The sequence below is a fragment of the Cantharellus anzutake genome (assembly GCF_015039405.1).
Source record: "Cantharellus anzutake strain C23 chromosome Unknown EI90scaffold_48, whole genome shotgun sequence".
Classification (NCBI taxonomy): domain Eukaryota; kingdom Fungi; phylum Basidiomycota; class Agaricomycetes; order Cantharellales; family Hydnaceae; genus Cantharellus; species Cantharellus anzutake.
The window spans coordinates 304,337-322,088 of record NW_024066998.1 but is presented as its reverse complement, the minus strand read 5'-3'; the positions used below and the strand labels follow the sequence as shown (position 1 = coordinate 322,088).

General features: G+C 49.8%; 7 protein-coding genes across 7 annotated transcripts; 3 read left to right on the top strand and 4 right to left on the bottom strand.

Moving 5' to 3' along the window:
• Positions 1 to 389: 389 nt before the first annotated feature.
• On the top strand, positions 390 to 2,213 carry EI90DRAFT_3071484 (uncharacterized protein). Its single transcript, XM_039061315.1, has 5 exons — positions 390 to 526; positions 598 to 669; positions 743 to 841; positions 935 to 1,656; positions 1,722 to 2,213. Exons 1-5 carry the CDS (start codon positions 513 to 515, stop codon positions 2,033 to 2,035), a joined length of 1,221 nt encoding a protein of 406 aa, XP_038912718.1. The 5' UTR covers positions 390 to 512; the 3' UTR covers positions 2,036 to 2,213.
• An 867-nt stretch (positions 2,214 to 3,080) lies between these two features.
• Positions 3,081 to 4,127, top strand: EI90DRAFT_2976090 (uncharacterized protein; the record flags this gene model as incomplete). Its single annotated transcript, XM_039055873.1, has 6 exons — positions 3,081 to 3,234; positions 3,297 to 3,344; positions 3,438 to 3,475; positions 3,572 to 3,653; positions 3,956 to 4,020; positions 4,081 to 4,127. Coding segments are annotated over 6 exons (402 nt in total), but the record flags the coding sequence as incomplete, so codon positions are not given.
• Positions 4,128 to 4,787: 660 nt separating this feature from the next.
• EI90DRAFT_3071479 (uncharacterized protein) lies at positions 4,788 to 5,939 on the bottom strand. Its single transcript, XM_039061314.1, has 5 exons — positions 5,778 to 5,939; positions 5,562 to 5,726; positions 5,159 to 5,503; positions 5,037 to 5,109; positions 4,788 to 4,980 (listed from the first exon to the last, which is right to left on the bottom strand). Exons 1-5 carry the CDS (start codon positions 5,928 to 5,930, stop codon positions 4,865 to 4,867), a joined length of 852 nt encoding a protein of 283 aa, XP_038912716.1. The 5' UTR covers positions 5,931 to 5,939; the 3' UTR covers positions 4,788 to 4,864.
• On the bottom strand, positions 5,800 to 7,049 carry EI90DRAFT_3071477 (uncharacterized protein). Its single transcript, XM_039061313.1, has 3 exons — positions 6,592 to 7,049; positions 5,998 to 6,540; positions 5,800 to 5,939 (listed from the first exon to the last, which is right to left on the bottom strand). Exons 1-2 carry the CDS (start codon positions 6,932 to 6,934, stop codon positions 6,260 to 6,262), a joined length of 624 nt encoding a protein of 207 aa, XP_038912715.1. The 5' UTR covers positions 6,935 to 7,049; the 3' UTR covers positions 5,800 to 5,939; positions 5,998 to 6,259.
• Positions 6,990 to 8,041, bottom strand: EI90DRAFT_3071475 (uncharacterized protein). Its single transcript, XM_039061312.1, has 2 exons — positions 7,938 to 8,041; positions 6,990 to 7,878 (listed from the first exon to the last, which is right to left on the bottom strand). Exon 2 carries the CDS (start codon positions 7,551 to 7,553, stop codon positions 7,296 to 7,298), a length of 258 nt encoding a protein of 85 aa, XP_038912714.1. The 5' UTR covers positions 7,554 to 7,878; positions 7,938 to 8,041; the 3' UTR covers positions 6,990 to 7,295.
• A 50-nt stretch (positions 8,042 to 8,091) lies between these two features.
• Positions 8,092 to 9,762, bottom strand: EI90DRAFT_3071472 (uncharacterized protein). Its single transcript, XM_039061311.1, has one exon. It carries the CDS (start codon positions 9,386 to 9,388, stop codon positions 8,540 to 8,542), a length of 849 nt encoding a protein of 282 aa, XP_038912713.1. The 5' UTR covers positions 9,389 to 9,762; the 3' UTR covers positions 8,092 to 8,539.
• A 1,258-nt stretch (positions 9,763 to 11,020) lies between these two features.
• On the top strand, positions 11,021 to 12,211 carry EI90DRAFT_1995773 (uncharacterized protein). Its single transcript, XM_039052418.1, has 5 exons — positions 11,021 to 11,195; positions 11,269 to 11,316; positions 11,396 to 11,683; positions 11,762 to 11,957; positions 12,045 to 12,211. The coding sequence occupies exons 1-4, from the start codon at positions 11,182 to 11,184 to the stop codon at positions 11,919 to 11,921; spliced, it is 510 nt and encodes a 169-aa protein (XP_038912712.1). The 5' UTR covers positions 11,021 to 11,181; the 3' UTR covers positions 11,922 to 11,957; positions 12,045 to 12,211.
• The last annotated feature ends 5,541 nt before the right edge of the window (positions 12,212 to 17,752 follow it).

Sequence of the window (17,752 nt, the reverse complement as noted above, 5' to 3'; positions counted from 1 at the left end):
GAGTACTAACCACGTTCCGTCCATGAGGGTACGTGAGCTAGGGAGAGGCATGCTTGCAGCGTAGGATTTTCCTTTTCTACAACACAAGTTGGTGCATCCACCAATCTTCGCATTGGAGAAGCTTTCGCTTCCTCTGATAGTTTGTGCATGCAGGACTCGATTGTATTGGGAAGTTAGCTAGCACAAATCCCTTTACAAACTCATGTAGACAACCCATTTGGGTTAGATGGCACAACGCAAACTTGAGATTCATCCTGAGCCCTTTGATCATGACGCAACTGAGACACCCATTACTTATATTATCTCTTTGAACAAGCGCCCAAGCGCCTGCTGGTGAATCAGTTCCCGAAAACGGAACGGTTGCTTCCGAAACTTTCTTCTACACTGTTCTACTTGGTTCCCCTGGCCCCGTACATAAGTATTGGCAGCGCCTCGTCACTCCTCCGCTCCAAACCACCACTACCACCAGACTCCCATATCTCCTACACCTCATATATTAATCTTCGAGCAATATGGTTAAAGAAACGTAAGTTCGGTCACCTCTGCAAGGATTTGAAGAAATAATCCGTGCTCTCCTGTATGCGTATCATTCAACAGCAAGTATTACGACCTACTAGAATGCTCCCCTGATGCCTCCGACGCAGATCTCAAGAAAGCTTATCGTAAAAAGTGCGTTGTCAGCCGTTGAAGCAATCGTGTCGGCAACCATCACTCATTATTGGTAATCCCATCCAACTTTTAGGGCACTGCGACTACATCCCGACAAAGGTGGTGATCCTGAACTCTTTAAAGAAGTGACCCATGCCTATGAGGTTCTGTCCGATGCTCAAAAACGCGGGATGTAGGTGCTCCTTCCTTTGTCACCAGAACTACCATTGACACTGGTTTTTACCGCTTTTGTCTACTTTCGCGATGCGCTGGCCACCACCAACAGCTACGACCGGCTTGGTGAGGCAGGCCTCTCAGAGCAGGGTGGAATGAGTGGAATGGATCCACAGGACCTGTTCTCACAACTCTTCGGCGGCGGCGCGGGTGGGTTTTTTGGCGGCGGCGGCCGGTCGCAAGGGCCACGAAAAGGCAAAGATCTGGTGCACCGCATTGCAGTGTCTCTAGAAGACCTGTACAAGGGGAAAACTACGAAGTTAGCCCTCAATAAAACTGTCATTTGCACCAAGTGCAATGGCAAAGGTGGGAAGGAAGGCGCAGTCAAAACTTGCAATGGATGCAATGGTCGGGGCGTCAAGATCATTATGAGACAGCTGGGACCTATGATCCAGCAGATCCAGCAACCTTGCAATGAATGTGAAGGGAAGGGCGAAGTGATCAACCCCAGGGACCGGTGCAAGCAGTGCAACGGCAAGAAAGTCGTGAACGAGCGGACGTTCCTCGAGGTCAATATTGACAAGGGAATGAAGAATGGCCAAACGATTACATTCTCTCAGGCCGCAGATGAGCAGCCCGGAACGATTACCGGGGATGTCGTCATCGTCGTGGAAGAAAAACCGCACGATGTTTTCCGACGCGACGGAAATGATTTGTTTATTGAAGCTGAAGTGGATCTGCTGACGGCGCTTGCCGGCGGTTCGTTCAGTGTACAGCACTTGGATGATCATGCGTTGCAAGTTGTCATCCCTCCTGGAGAGGTGTTACAACACGGTGAGTAGCAACGTTTCAATTTGTCCGTTTACAGACTATCAGACACCCACACGACGTCTCTCCAGGTGTGGTTAAAGTTATTCGGGGTCAGGGAATGCCTTCGTATCGGCACCACGAGATGGGCGATCTCTACGTCAACCTCAAAGTCGCGTTCCCGGAGCATATTCCACCTGCAGCCATTCCCCATTTAGAAGCCGCTCTCCCCCCTCGAAGGCCTATTCAACCAACACCTAAGGCCAAACACATTGAAGAAGTCGAATTGTCAGATTTAGATGCTCGGCAGCAAAAGGAGCAGGCCAGACGAGGGCTGAACGGTGACACTGACGACGGCATGGATGAAGACGGTGGTGAACCACGGGTGCAGTGCGCCAACCAGTAATTTAGTCATTACCCGGACACTTGCTCTGCATCAACTCCTACTTGCCACGAAATCCGCGACGCATCTTTTTCCTTTTATTATTCATGCCTGGCTTTCAATTTTCACCTGCTAGTACCGTACAATACTGTGGCATGTATCGTAGTGGCCCATCCTTCAACTTGAGTTATTTTTAGAGGCATCCCATTATTCGATGAGCATGACCAGGAATCATGGTCGCAGGGACCCAGATATATAAATAATGACACAACGGCTTGCTACATTTACAGGTATTATGATGACCTGAGTTCGGAGCGACAGATCAGCTTCACCAAGTATTCATACATAACTCACAGTGGGGACTTGCCTAGTCACGCCTTCTGGATATCCAGCTGCTTCCCGTCTGCGGAAAGTCCGACATTTGTTGGGAACGATGCGAGATGTGAGCGTTTCTAAGCTGTCAGGGCCCTGACACGACATTCACCAGGATGCAGTAGGCACGACTGCCACTCGGAGAAGCTTAGAATCACTTCAGTTCGACTAACTGAGTGGATTTGGGAACATACAGTATTCCCTCGTGTAGCATATAAATTCCTCGATAGACGTTGTGCTCCATCAGGGAGGGAATGACATCTTACAGACCAAGCTCGCCAGAAAGCCCATACAGAAGGTGGCGCCCATCTTGGGGTAACAGGATTCGCTTTCCAATTTATTAATAACAAAGAGGGTCAAGCGAATGGGTCTGCCACTGCCCAGAATGCCCTCGGGAGGATGGAAGGTGGACTATAATTGTGTGGGTTCGCAACCTAAAGTTGGGTCCCAATGCAAGCCATTGCACGAAACAGATCCATGGGATGTTTGCACTATGTAGGACTGTGCCTACAGTGACGAGAATAAGACATTCAGTTGATGGAGCTCCATGTGTCATGTACAGCCACTTGCTCGATGACCTCTGCGACAACTGAGACGAATTACGAGCCGCTGGCTACAGAAATACGACCGCCCACAGGCAATGGCATATCTATACTTTACTACTTCACACCACTCACATCTCTTTGCCATTCCGTAAACTCCACTCCCCTGTTGCTCACATCAAATAGACGCAACCATCACAGTTCGGGTGATAAAGAGCTTCACGTATCGTACCGAGAAATCGCTCGTACTTCACCACGTCAATCTTGAGGAGATCACCGTGGGCCAGCTCAAGGAGCGCGTAAAGCAGAGTGTGCATCTTTGGCTCTGACCGTGCTTTGGAACCATTAACCCACACCGTTCCCAATGACAGCTATCAAGACACAACCTGCCTGGAAAGCTTACAAGACCGTGGAGTTGGGTGCGAAACGGGTTTCTCTATTTAGTTGCTGCTAGCTCATACCATACGCCCCTCGCATCTGCGTCCCCATCACTCGTTGGCGATTTGCCTCAGACACTCTCAAGCTTTACACAAAAGCTCATGGTGCGAAGGTGTGCCGTATTACCAGACCCCCTGAGTCGATCGCACTTTTCAATATCGTTCCATGCAATTTCGAAGTGCTTACTCTTGTCTGGGCGTGTTTATAGACAGCAAACCTGATTATTAATCTGGACCACGACGACTGGATATTGGATGATAACACCGTAGTTTTAGCATCACACGGTCTAGGTGCATTTCATCTTTCTCCCTGATTAGCATCTTCCCATCTGTGCAAAACCCGACCTTCTTCGCTCCCTATACTCGTACGCACGACTGTCGCGACATCGTCCGCGTTGTCAATTCCTGATCCATCTCCTATTCTGCGCAAAAAAGCTTCTCATGATCGTCTCCCCGTCACTTTCTATCTTTCTCTCCCCTCCCATGTGGAGCCATGATCTTCATGACGCATGGATCACACCTCTCCTCCCATCATCCGTTCCTTGCGTCAATGCTTATTGTAACAGGCAACTAACCTTTGTACGACTTTGCAGAAAACGAGTCTGAAGTAAGCTTCTTCAATCGGAAGGATTACGAAGCGTTCAAGCTCAATCCAGAGGTCCGCACATCTCCATATTTTTGGAAATTTTCAACTCAGTGTTGTGTTTCTTGGAAACAGACGAAGTGGGGTTGATGGTCGAGTCATCTCTCCTTGCCTGTATAGTTATGCATGTTGAAAGCCTGGGCTATGCTACCAGCTTGTGTCGCGAGAGCTAGATACCACGAGTCTTGCATCGAACTTCCATAAGCCAACTGTATTTCACCTTGGACTCGGATCAGACTTGTCACGCAATTGTTAGCGAGGCAGAAATAGGATAATGTGTTTAGGGCCATCAATATGGGTTACAGTAAGGAGAATCATGCACCCTTCGTTTGGAGGTGAGGTTCAAAGCTGAATTCCTTTGCAGTCCTCGGGAGCATTCAAGAAGCATTGGCATGCGGATTGATCGATCGATCATGGCGTCGCGAGCCCTCCACCAGATCCCCGTGCACATCCCATGCCTTACGCCTTGAGGTCGCCGTCCTGCGCATCAATCTTAGTTGGGCGATCACTGCAGCGGACTCCGGCCTCGTTTTCGAGCGAGGCTACGGCTACTCAACAAAATCCCCATGTCTGACTTTAAAAACTAAGTTGTTTGATCGACACGCCCCCCAAAAACCGCGATACGTTGCCGAGAAACCGCAGAACCGTGTTTAATGCATTGAAGCGCCTTGTAATGTCACACGCTTCGGCGGGTGGACACATTCGACGCCGCACTTTGGGCGATCCGCTCGCGCTCGATCGCTTGACACGCGTGGGTCTTTCAGGGCGCTCGCATCGTACCATTGAACTTGACACAACTGCTTCCCGAACGTGTAACGTACAATTTGAATTTTACATGTCTGGAATTTCTTTTCCCGTATCAAATCCGACTCCACTCAGAATGCTTTACGTCCCAGAAACTGGCTGGTAACCGCGGGACAACATCAATCACTTCCTGGTCATCGTTCTCATCACGGTAGAACAGTGTACATGATTCTATCAAGGCAATACCATCAGGACGCAAGATTGTTTCGATGTTTCAACCACTCAACTAAGCTGTGACTTAACATGAGCCAACTCAGCCTCTGACAACTCTTCGAGCTTCACATACTCTTCGCCTTTACCCTGCATATGATAAGCCGAGCTCAAGTGCTTCTCTTAGCCGGTTACCTACCCAGTCGGAAGACTCGTAGAGTACACCAACTCTATAGCCCCAGAGGTGCCACCGATTGTGATGTCGAGTGACTTCTTGAAGTGCTCGATCCCAAACATTGTATCCGATTTTCTTCAAGAAATCCATTTCAAAGAAGCCAGGAGGGTTGGTGATGGCAGTACGAAGATGGGAGGCCGTAGTCGGATGAAGAAGAGCATACAAATCATTTGTGAATCGGTTAGATGTGAAGTCTAGCCGTAAGTGGCATTGAGCCTCTACTTGTGCTAACTCGAGATTGAGGAGCGGACATTTCCACCAGGTGCGACCCAATGTCGATGGAGGGGTTTCATACCACTGTTGTAGATGCTTAAGGAGTTCCTCGTCAACCATTTAGAAGTTAGCTTGAGGGTTCTCAATGTCCAACCTTTGGAAGTCGTTTTCGGCACTCCCACTGATAGATGTTACTCGCCCTTCGCGTCCGAGTCTCAGGATCTGTCGGAGGGGGCACGGGAACTGGGGGCAATGTTACTCTAGGATCTGGGCCTGGTGATGGTGATGGTGTCCCAAATAATTCATACATTGTAGCGTCCTGTTCGATCACAGTCAGTGGAACTTCCCAAGTCAAACCGCATTTGCCTACATTCGATGGTCCCGGTCCTTGCGAGCCCCTTCTGGCCTCAGCTTCATCGTCTGAATCAATGATGATGGCATCATCCCTGGGGGCGGTCGGGTTCCGTGGTTTTGGTCGGTTGCCCGGTGGGCGTTGAGGGACAAACGGACCTCTGTCAGCCATGCGTTGGAGCTGTGGAGCTCTTGGCAATGACACACAAGCACAAATAAATTTAGTGCATATCACTTACTTCTCTTGTATTCCAACGGCGCTCTTCCATCCAATGTCTTAGACTCCAAACAATAGCCGGAAGGCGAGGCCGACCATTGTTACCTGCATTCCGCTGAATGTACGGTGCCATGTCCCTAGTCCAATTATCAAACAAGCCACGCTTGGGAAAGTGTGGCTTTTGTCGGACATCTGAGTTCAGCCATCTTGAAATGTGAGACGCATAGGACGCGATGAGGAGCTCCACAACGTCTCTCGTTGGGGATAATCCAAGCTCTCTTCTATCAAACAACTATGAGAGCGTTGAAAGTGGTCTGGTGTGGAATAAAATGGAAAGCGCCTGCCTCATCTATGAGCCACTTAGGTGTTCGATTAATGTCATCGTCCCTCGTTCTTAAGCACACGTTTTTTATTGCACTAAAAATTTCAGCCCGGTTGAGGCACGGGAGCGACGCATAAAGCGTATTAATCTCCATGTTCATTACTCTGTATTTGCGAACTTGGAAATCTGGATAACACTCCCTGCTATGAAGGATGAGGGAGTCCTCCGAACCGTGTCTATCATCTAAGATCGGATAAGGCACGGGTAAAGGGAAAATAATACTTAACAACTCACCTCGAAAATGAAAAATCCAGTATCGGAACGAGACATAAAGGCGAAGGCCAGAGGTCTCCTTAATCGTCCATCGACTGAGAACATTGTCATTGAAGAGGATTTCTCTTCCAGCCGGAGAGATCCAATGAATAGGCACATCCACCAGTCCCTGAGCACATGCCGTCGACTCGGGCAGTTCTTTCTCGTCAGTATACAGAGGCTGATCGTCGACGTCCTCCAGGGATGCAGTTGCACCATTTCGCACCCAATAAAGCCTAACGTCGCTGATAGGGATCGCACGATTGCTGCCTAATTTCTCATGACGAAATATGGTATGCACTGGATAGACTTTCCGCGAAGTCATCAAGTGATTTTGAGGCGCCGAATCTCAATTATGAATTTGAGCGTTCTCCGGAAGCAAAGAGGCTGTCATGTCAGGGATGTCACCTCCCCAATCAAGTGTCTTGTCTCACCGAAGAACATCATTTTTTTGAGTGGCGAGGTCTTAATATGCTCCACACGCCCTGCCACACTTTTGTTTCAAAGCTTTGGTTTGAACATCCACAATATCCTGGTGGTTCTACTCGATCGCCCGCTCTTCCACTCCCTGGCTGCAGCTGCGCTCGGATGCGATCTCGAATGACGAGCGCCACACAGCCGTGGAATAGCCGCACCCACACCGCGGACCTGCCTAGAACCCTCCTTCTCCATTGCTGCCGCCCGATTCAGGGGTTCCGCGAGTCTGAACCGCTCTGATTCGATCTTCCGCTTTGGACGGAACCTGTCGAATTATGAAACTCCTCATTCTTCAGCGGGTTATTTCTACGGGAACAATGTGCGCATGCGGCAGTTGGTCCCTGACCCCCCTTCCTTAGGGTAAACCGGGTTACTTTTATTCGCCGCTGCGCGCACGCTCGCACTCCCCTAAAGAAGAAAACCATGACTGCCACACCATCCCTCGCCATCCCTCTAAAGACGCGCATCGACGTACCACCTATGCTCAGAATGGACAGTGTACGGAGTATGACTATAACGCAAGGTTTCGACGTAAGTTTATTTCACCCCTAATACCGCCTTCACACATGCCACTCATATTCATGCACCCCTTTATGCAACTCCCAGAGCACTACATCTCGAGAACCTAGCCCAGAAGTTGTGCAACTGGCGCAACAATGCCTCAAGACTGTACGGATACACCAGGATATGGAGCAACAGCGAGCAGACGATGAACACATGAGGTTAGCCATAGAAAAGGAGGAGAAGCGTCAGCTTGCAGCTGCTCAGGAGCGGGTTAGAATAATGAACCTCGTAAATGTCCCCGTGGTCTCACTTCAGTGCGCTGGGAACTGACGTGATCTTGACACAAGATGGTGAAGCACATCGTTGAAGAGCTCGAGAGACAATTTGGGCCAAGCTAAAGGAATCATCATGCTCAGGATAATTTTAGAATCGTTTTGGGGATCATAAGAATAGTGGACGATCTATCATCACTTCCACACGACCTTGTTCATCATAGTAGTTATACATATGTGATACAAAGAAACATAGGTGCAAAGAATGCCGGTTAATACAAAGATTAGACGAGTGAACGTTTGCGGAACCGGAATGAATGACATAAGAACATTGAAAGTGGGCGAGAAATGGAAATGAAGGTCGTTGGGTGTTAGACAAGAAATCCAAACCAAGGTACGCCGTGAACGTGACGCTTAGGAACGTTGCTAGACGTACAGAAAAATTTTGTGATCAGTAAACCAGTGAGCGAGAAGTGATGGCCATAAAAATAATACTTGAAGAATGATTCTGCCAACCAATACGTCAGTTAAGTCCAGGGTTCAGTAAAGTCAAAAAGGGAGAAGACGAAAAATACAAGCTAAAAATGCTGGGAATCAGTGGACGATGAGGCCTAGTGACGATGAACAGAGCTACAACAACCGAAGCGCCAAACAGACGCTTATAACCAATGTGGCCTTTACTGCTCTGCCTCGGCATAGGTACTCCCCCTGTTTGTCATTATCAAATCAAAATACCCCTTCTCGCTCTCGGAGCTCAAATTCGGCGTTCTCTCGCCTTCACCTTCAACAATCAAGCCGAGACCCAATCCCATCTCCTGTCTGATCATCCCCATTCCCTCACCAATATCCTGCTCAAGCGCTGAGAGAGACATGCTTCTCACAAGCGGACTGGGCCGAACGCTTGCACTCGCGCGAAGATTAGGCGAGAAGTGGACTGAAGAGGAGCTGCTGCCACTCAGCTTCTTGATGAATGGCATGGAAGGGGACTGAGCGAGCGTATGTGAGCGGGAGTGCGAGGGTGGCGAGGGGATTTCGTAGGGCGACGCGAGAGGAGACAGGTACATGCTGCTAGGAGGGGTCTGAGCACGACCCGAGTAAGGAATCCCGAGACGCGAATGGTGAGGAGTGTGAGAAAGGACGGAATGCGTCGACAGGATCTGAGTGGGAGTCGAACTGCGCGAGGCGTGTGAGAAGGATTTTGAACGTTCAGGGAGAGAGGAAAGCGAGCTATTCTTCAGGGATGATCCCCATCTTGGATGGGGATCGGAACGTTCTCGATCCGTGACGTTTGAGGCGCAAGGGAGAGAAGGCTCAAAGTCAACGTCTATATCCATTTCAGTGGGTGATTGAAGGGCGCCCGAGACGGTAATGTCCACTTCAACCTCCATCCCTGAGACATTGGCGAATGTGAGTTCCATGGGTGTAAAGACATCTGGAGCAGGCATCATCCCAATGTCCTTCCTTCCCCGTGGAGCACGGACGACAGGAGCAGGGTTCAAGGGAGGGGGAGCAGACGGGGGACGCATAACTTGCTCCAAAGGCGTTATTGGGAGCTGGGGTGTGAGGGAACGAGGGGTATTAGCAACACGAGAACCAAGTTCGGCGGCTGATGGCAAGTCAGAGAGCGACAGGTCCGAAGAGACGGGGATTAAATGCTTGAACTGAGGATTAAGAAGGGGCGAAGGGCAGGGAGTACTGCATCTGCTTGTGGTTGGAGTACCGTGCTTCGATTTGGTGAAATTGGAAGAACGACGACTGATAAAAAACGCTGAGGGATGAGGAATGCGAACACTCAAATTCGGTTTGGCACGCGTCTGAGAGCGTGTCTGGGGATATGATGGGGGATCCGATGCTTGACTAACGCTTGATGTCGGGCCGCTGACTTGAATGATCGGATTGACTATGACGTAGCGTGTCAGGGGTTTTATCATTAAGCCACGCGATCAAAATTAGGGAGTGCAGTAAAATGACTCACCGGCTTCGCCTTCACTGGGGTTTGAGTCGTCACTGGGAAAGGTAAAGTCGAATCTCAGGGGGGAAGGCATTGGCATGCCTCCCGGTGCAGAACAACTCTCCTTGTGGAGTTCCGGGTAAGAACCCGACAGAACAGGCGTAGGCGTCGCGGGAGGGGAAGAATCATACGCGTCAGGCTTCGCTGAGAAGTTGGGGGGTGAAGATGCGAGCAAGTTCGCCCTCATCGACGCGTCCATTGACATGCGAGAGGATTTGCGCGTTCGGAGCGATGTTTTCAAGGGCGATGCTGAGTTCAAATAGGGTCGCATCGTCAGGATCATAAGAGACGCGTCAGGGAACGCTGTGGACCGTGTTACTCACCGGGGCCCCCTCCACTGGATGTAGGACTTGATAAGTCCGACTTGTGCATCTCACTGATAGACTTCCTGGCGCGTTTCTTGGGCGATTTCGGCAAGTTTGGTGCCTTTAGGCTCGCCGTAGCTAGACTGTTGAGGGAGTGTGTGTTTGTCGTCGTACTGTAAGTTGAAAGAATAGGGGTCGTTATGCGGTTTTTGTTACGGGGGCTTCGACGGAGTGAGTGCGGAATAATCATTGTTGCGTTAACTTGGAGGGCGTCTATAAGGGCGATTGCTGAGTCCGACGGGAAAACAAGGCGGGAGGGGAACGGGGCAAAGTAACGAGGGTATACTGCTAAATTAGCGTGTGGGATGTGAACAGACGAGGGAGGATCTGTGAGCGTGACTGGTCACATGATGAGCAATTTAAATCCCAACGTGGGTTTGCGGTAACCCAAAATTGCCACTTCCATTGTCGGACAAATCTCAATGCTCAGGACGATCGTGAGGAAATATCCCAATCTTATCTTCTCGAAACCAGTCAACCATACGGTTACTGTGCACCACAGCATCCGATATGTTGATCTGTATCCAGCATTCTGGTAAGCCTCGAGGACGGCTGCTAACAACGGGCCAACTTTTGGGCCCAGCTTCCTTCAATCCTCTTCCAAGAGCTGCTTCTCCCATCCATGATCAGTCATCGGGTGGCTATTTCTTGCCGAACACGCCGTACTAGGCCATGCCCAAGCACATGCCTGGTGTCAGCGGACCCGGATTGTAAATGCAGAGCGGCTTCTGCTCCGGTTGTCCTATGCAGCATGGGCAGCTTTAGTATTAGTAACAATCGGTCCCACGCGACGGGTTTCGCAGGCCTCCAATCATGTTCTTTGATGAACTGCGTTCCGATATGCCCTTGCCGCTGCGATTCGAGCGACTTTTCGAAACCCAACTGCATACAACTGTCCCCTCCTACCCCACCGCTAATCCCGCACTTCCTTTAGTTGATTGAAATGTGGTCCATCCCGTAAGTATCCTCATGTTCAAGGAATGGAAGAAACGCAGATGCAAAACGGTCCATCCGAATCATTCCTCACTAGAATCAAACCATTGATTAGCCTAGCAGCTCATCAGACCTCCCTCTTGCAGTTAGGCACCGCCACCAAAGAGCCTATTTAGTGTACTCTGAAATCTCTGAGATCCTCCCCTCACTCGCAACTCCTACAGGCGCTCCAAATCGACTTTGCTCTGTTTTGCCAACGCGATCGACTTCATCAACGACACACCTGTTCACGGATTAAACTCATCCAGAATGTCTAAGAACCCATCCTCACTTCCTCCCACCTCTTCGCGCGATTCTTCATCCTCATCCGACTCCTCGACTACATCATCGAGTCGTTCATCGGCCACGGGTATCCCAAACAACCTCGGGGCTTCATCTAGACACCCAGCCGCCTACACAACTGAGGAGAAAGTGATCAATTATTCTCAAGCGGTGTACGAATACACACAAGAGTACGTTATCCCCTATCTTCTTTGTCCCTTCCGACGGCGGAACGTGGGTGACTGACAAGATCTCTTTGACCAACACAGACTTTGGGAAAACGCACGGCGACAAGCTGAGCTCGAGGCTGCCAATCGGGTTCGATATGCCGCTTCCAACCCTCTCACAGGCCACACCACCAACACCAGTGGCAATACATCCGCACGCCGGAGACGTGATAGCACCGTCGTACCAGCTCCACCTAAGTGAACTAATCTTTTCATTTTCACTTCTTGGTTCGTTGAGGTCAGTACAGAAATACACCCTTGAACCTCTTGACTGATACTCATGATGATTAGAAATGCCTTAATCAATCCTAATGCGATTCCACAGCGCCGTATTCACATCCCTTACGCCTCAGATCCTGTATTCCCCTTCTCCCTGTATTACTTTCTATTTCCGACGCTCCTCGTTGTGATATTTCGGTCCGGCTGATCATCATGGAGCTCCGTGTACCTCTTTTCATGTTCGTTTCACTCTGCACTGTATTAATCACCGAATGATCATTCAAGGGTGGTGGTTTTTTTTTTCTCAACCATATCCAAATGGCGGGGATGAGGCCGTGTTAAGCGCACTCCGCAAAGAGATAAACCGTTATCGGATCCCCGACGACGGTGAAAAAAGAGAAAAGGGATAGCGATAGCATCGTCTGATAACGGTTCCACGTACACCCGCTCTCCCCCGCACTTAGCGTGATCATAGCTCAGGGACTGATGCGAAAGCGGCGGGACCACATCAATAGACACATATCAAATACAAAGACCGTTTCGCTGACCAACAACCACCCATCCGTGGCCTGGTCATTCCAGGCGCATGTGGACACTCCCGTTAAGGAGGGAGGTTCGCATCGGGAACCCTCAAAGGGGGAGGAGCCGGTGGAAACGTTACGTACGATAGCAACCCTGTGCACAGACGCATATCGAACAGTTGAAAAGAAGCATTGCCTATATCTGTTAACGATCTGTTTAACAAAAAGTACCTGGGAGAAGGGGGGCATTGCAGAGGAGTAAATGGGGGTGGGTAACTGACCGTAATACAAGAATTCAGCGCATCAACGCGGTGCTGATACGGTCTAGATTCTCATCGTGTATGCGCATGCACTCTCATAGATGCCATCGCATCTGAAAAAGATAGATAGTCCATGGGGATTCGCCTGGAAGAACGCTGTGGGCGCTTTTCTTCACTAGGTCAATAACCAATTGTGTTCGTGTGGGTCCATCGCCGCAAAAGCCGGGAGACGACCAAATACTGCCCAATCGCCGGTGATCAAACATCCAATCAACTTGAAAGAACGGTTCCCCCTCGTCTTCTCATCAGAATTCATTTTTTTTTATCCATTAATACCATGGTGTTGATATCCATTCAGTCATCGACTCGATCTCGACCTCAAGATCGAGCTTTGGGCGGAATAGGAAAGTGGAGCTAAGGAGAGGGACCCCGAAGGGCAAGTGATCGTGGGAAGTGAAAACCCAATTGCTCGAAAATAGAGTCTTGAAAGGAGAGTGAGGGATTGGAAAGAAAAATACAGTGGCGCAAGTGTCGACAACCCAGTTGACAGGTTACTTGACATAAATTCCGTCATAGTTGCCCTTCCGGGGCATTAGTATTGGTTATGTAAGGGAGCATATGAATTGGTGGAGGCAAGTGCCCCACTCATGAGCCTTCGAGCGTTTTACAGTACTAGTGACCTCGATCTTGGATACCGAGCAATAGTGCCGCACTAGCAGTTCGAAATCCATTGTTGTTCGTTTTGCACAATAATTTTTTGCGTATCTAGGGCACGAACACTGAGGAGAAAGGACGAGGGGGGGAAAAGATGGCGTGGACACGAAAAACAGAGCCACCACAAATGAACTGTCCACTAGACATTAGTCATTTCCCATGAGAAACACAGAGGACAACTATTGAGTATGTTTTTCGTCGCGTATATATCGAGCAAGCGAATCAAAAATTAATGATTGCTGCCCGTCACAGGGACAAAACAATGACCCAGGCCAGCTTAATATGCAAAGTCCTAACAAGATTTCCTCCGCTCATTTACTGCTGCTAATTACACAACAGCAGTCAGATTACTCAGAGTTCTCAGGTAAGAATGATCCGCCAGGGAGATAACATAGTCCCCATGCAGTGACACGATCCGTATTAATTAACTTGTACCCAGACGACATTGCATTATTCCTGGCCGTACACCCGGGGCGAGTAGTTCAACGACTGGGCCACGCGCATCAATATGACGATGGGAACTAGTATTCCAATAGGCAAGCAAGACATTTACTAAGATGGGAGCCTCAGAATCAAATGGTTTGGAGTACCACCCGAGAACGGAGGGAAGAACCTAGGTTCATAACAGTGGATGAATGCCGGTTTCGTCACTAGTGGAGGCGAGCTGCAAATGAATATATATGGGTACTTCTCGAGTGACACTGTCGCGAAGAAAAGCAAGCCATCTTGACATGATATGAGGACATGCGTTAGATAACACGCTCTTTTTCATGGATGCAACGAGAAGCGATTAACGTAAGCAAAAGCAGTCAGGTCACCCCATCAAGACAATTAAACCAATCCATAACACCAGCACCAGTGGCACGTTAAGGAACACGCGCCCGTCTGATCTGGTCCAGTAACTCGGATCGTGAACGGCAACTAAAGAGATGCCCAGACCCTACCCACGAGACTACCTCGCCGTAATATTGGTCGCTTGATCACAACTCGGAACTGCGTGTAACTATCTATAAACAATTATCTCCAACCAATCGTCACCCCGCTGAGATCCGAGCCCCCCAAAAACGGCCGGTCGTGCCACTCCACACAAGGCGATTACTCAATTCACTTGGTATCCAATCAGAGAAAGATGCGCCAGCGTGATTAATGCCTCTATTCATCCGGACGGGGCTACATGCTTGGCATCTACAAAACCTGGATCCCACCAACAAAGGCATGGAGATCGTTCCTACAAGGGGAGAAAGAGAAACCACTGATAAGCACACATTTTTGGAGGGAAAGGACACATCCCGATGACCGATGCATACACGACAAAATGTGGAGGAGGCTAGATGCCACAAAGCCGTGGGAAATATCTGCGCGTGCGATTGCGCGCAATAGTCCAGATGCCATCCGTTTTGTCATAAACCTCAAAATGGCTACGAAACGCATGTAGATGCAAGTGACATAGATGCTGTAAGGCACTCATGCCATCCTGTGAAGGAATTATCTCAGGTTTGAAGCAATAACAGGTATGGCAGAGTTTCGTTCCACGTTTTGTGATGAAGAATTCTGGAACGAATCTTGAACAAGGCAGTCACAGCACCCATGAAGAAGGATCCAGGGGGTCATATTAATGATGGTTTTGAGTTGCAGCGAGGCGTTGAAGACGAGCGGGAACGTAAGGATGAGATGTTATAAGCAGGATCCCATGCAACCTCTACTAAAGCGGAGGTATGCTATCGGCGGGTGCCTGGGCAGATATCGATATTTGTTAGATATCTTACTCTCCAGTAAGTATACACCTCATAAGCGGTATCACGCCACTGGCGCTACATAAGGCAAAGAGAACGCCCAATGAACAACGAAAGGTTACGCGGTAGCAAAAAGCTTTGTGTGGCTCGAGGACGCCACGTCGGAAATAGGGCACCTCGTGGTCCGCCAGTCCTTGGCCACCCGCAGCATCAGGCTGCCACTTCCAACACAAGAATCAACATCGTAGACGACGAACTAACAAGCTGACCATGTGACATATCACCCGTGGGAATAATGCCAGGCTCCAAAAAGTCGCGACTTCTGAAGTCGCTTGCCGTCCAAGGCAATAATGATTCCTATATTTCCCTTGTGATCGTTCCTCATTCCAAATGGAGGCGGTCGGACCGGATCCCTACTGTTCAAATGAAGTCTCTACCGATCATCGACCGTTAAATGGAGTTCAACATGCAATATCTAGTTAGCTACACGCGGATCCTCTCAAGAGTCAGGTTCTGTCTCTTCTGGTGCCTCACTTGTCTCCCCGGCTCAGGCTATCTTCCCGAACCCAACATTCGCTTCCGAAGGAATCTGGGTCCTCCCTGTCATTCCTCGAACGCAGGACCGGATGGCTCGGGTGTTCGAGCAGCTGCATGGTCGCTGCCCGTCCGACCCACAGAGTTCCTCCTAGCGTGGAGCATACCGCCGATCATCTTGGGTACCCATGTTTCTTCCCTTTGAACCTTGAACGCGGTACCATGAGGTTGTCGTGGAATGGATCTTATGAAAAAATCAGGGGTTTCTCAATAACGTTATCCCTACACTCGCCTGAGCTCTGTATTCCCTGCGTGGGGTAGACACATCTGGGACTTGCCGAATATTATTCTAGACTGGCTTTCGTGCGCCACTCGGACTATATGAGCTGCCACCAAACCGTGCTTGAACAATCGTATACAAATTTGGCAACAACAGGCAGTGAGTCGTTCTAAAAGGGTGGTTTGATCACGGATCATACAGCCGATCAAGCCCATTGGTGCTTGGTCCATAGCATGATGAGATGATGAGATATTCACGAAAGAATAAATGCGTGCACAGATCCGGAAGACATCCGTTTGAAGCCGTGATCAATACCGAACGTTGTGATGCACTTCAACCCATGTATCTTGGTTCCAGTATCGGACGACCGCTGATTTAATGCAATATTCCTCAACAGCAGATCTTGGGTCTTTCTTACGGTGGGTCTGGGCGGCATAGACCATCCCTTATGCCGAATCTTCACTACCTCAGTGCAACAGGCTTTCTAGTGGAGTGACCCACACACGCCCAGAAGTCTCCAGAGGGAGTAGATACCCCTGGCGCTAGCGCTGCAATAAACTTGACATGACAAATGGTCGGGGATTTGCCGCTTGCACAATACATTGCAGGCCCCCATGGCTTCACCCGAGAATGGTACTCCTACGAATGCCTTGGGGATCTTCGATCCCCAGCGTTCATGGCGGAATGCGATCACCAAAATCATAGCCGTAGGTCGCTTCAACGCGAACGCATTGGTCGCAGCACAGAGAAGAAACCATATCGGCAGTCTGCAACCTATATCAAATGGCGGTTCAAGCGGCCGCAGTCACGTCGGTGCTACCATTGGTGAGTTTGCGTTTAGCGAGAGCGAGAGCGAAAACGAAAGCGGAGTCCAACGGATCCTCTTATCATCACGGTAGAAGATACTGTTAGGCGCTGGAGAGAGCACAACCCCTACATGCGGCCGTTCGAGCACGAGAGTCGTATAGGTGATCGGGAAGGATTTGAATCCAGGCATTCGTGGCGGAATGCGACGGCTGGGGTCACGGCCACAGGTCCCTTCCGGGCTAACGCACTTGTCTCAGGGCAGAGACACCCTACTGGAAGTTCGACACCAAATGATAGCTCAAGTAGCCCTAATAACGTCGCTATTACCGATGGCGACTTTGCGGGTAGCTTAATGAAAGCAAAGACGAGATCGAAGTCCAACAACACTCCCATGGCGACAGTGAGTTCCATGAAACACCGAGGAGATCACGATCTTGAAATGGGACCAATTGAGCATGGTACTCCGGTTGGTATCCGGGAGAACTTCGATGCTCAGCGTTCATGGCGGAATGCAATAACCAAAATCATGGCTGTTGGTCGCTTCAGCGCGAACGCAGTTGTGGCAGCACAGAGAAGGGACCTCGTTGAAAGTTCACTAGCTCCATCAACTGGCAGCTCAAGCAACCACATCGACACAACCGGTGGTAAATTAACAAAGACGAAGACAAAGTTCAATAACGCACTTATGTTAGCAGGAGATTCCATGAGTCGCCAAGGGGATTACGAGTCTTCCTCGACTTCAGCCGAGCGTGCTACTCCCATTGCTATTCGGGAGAACTTCGATCCCCAGCGTATATGGCGGATTACGATCACCACAATCATGGCCGTAGCTCGCTTCAGCACGAACGCACTTGTAGCAATGCAGAGAAGGAGCCCTGCCGAAAGTTTGCCATCTGCGCCGAATGGCAGCCCAGGCAATCATAGTCATATAGACTCGCCAGCGCAACCACCACCCATGCCCGAGC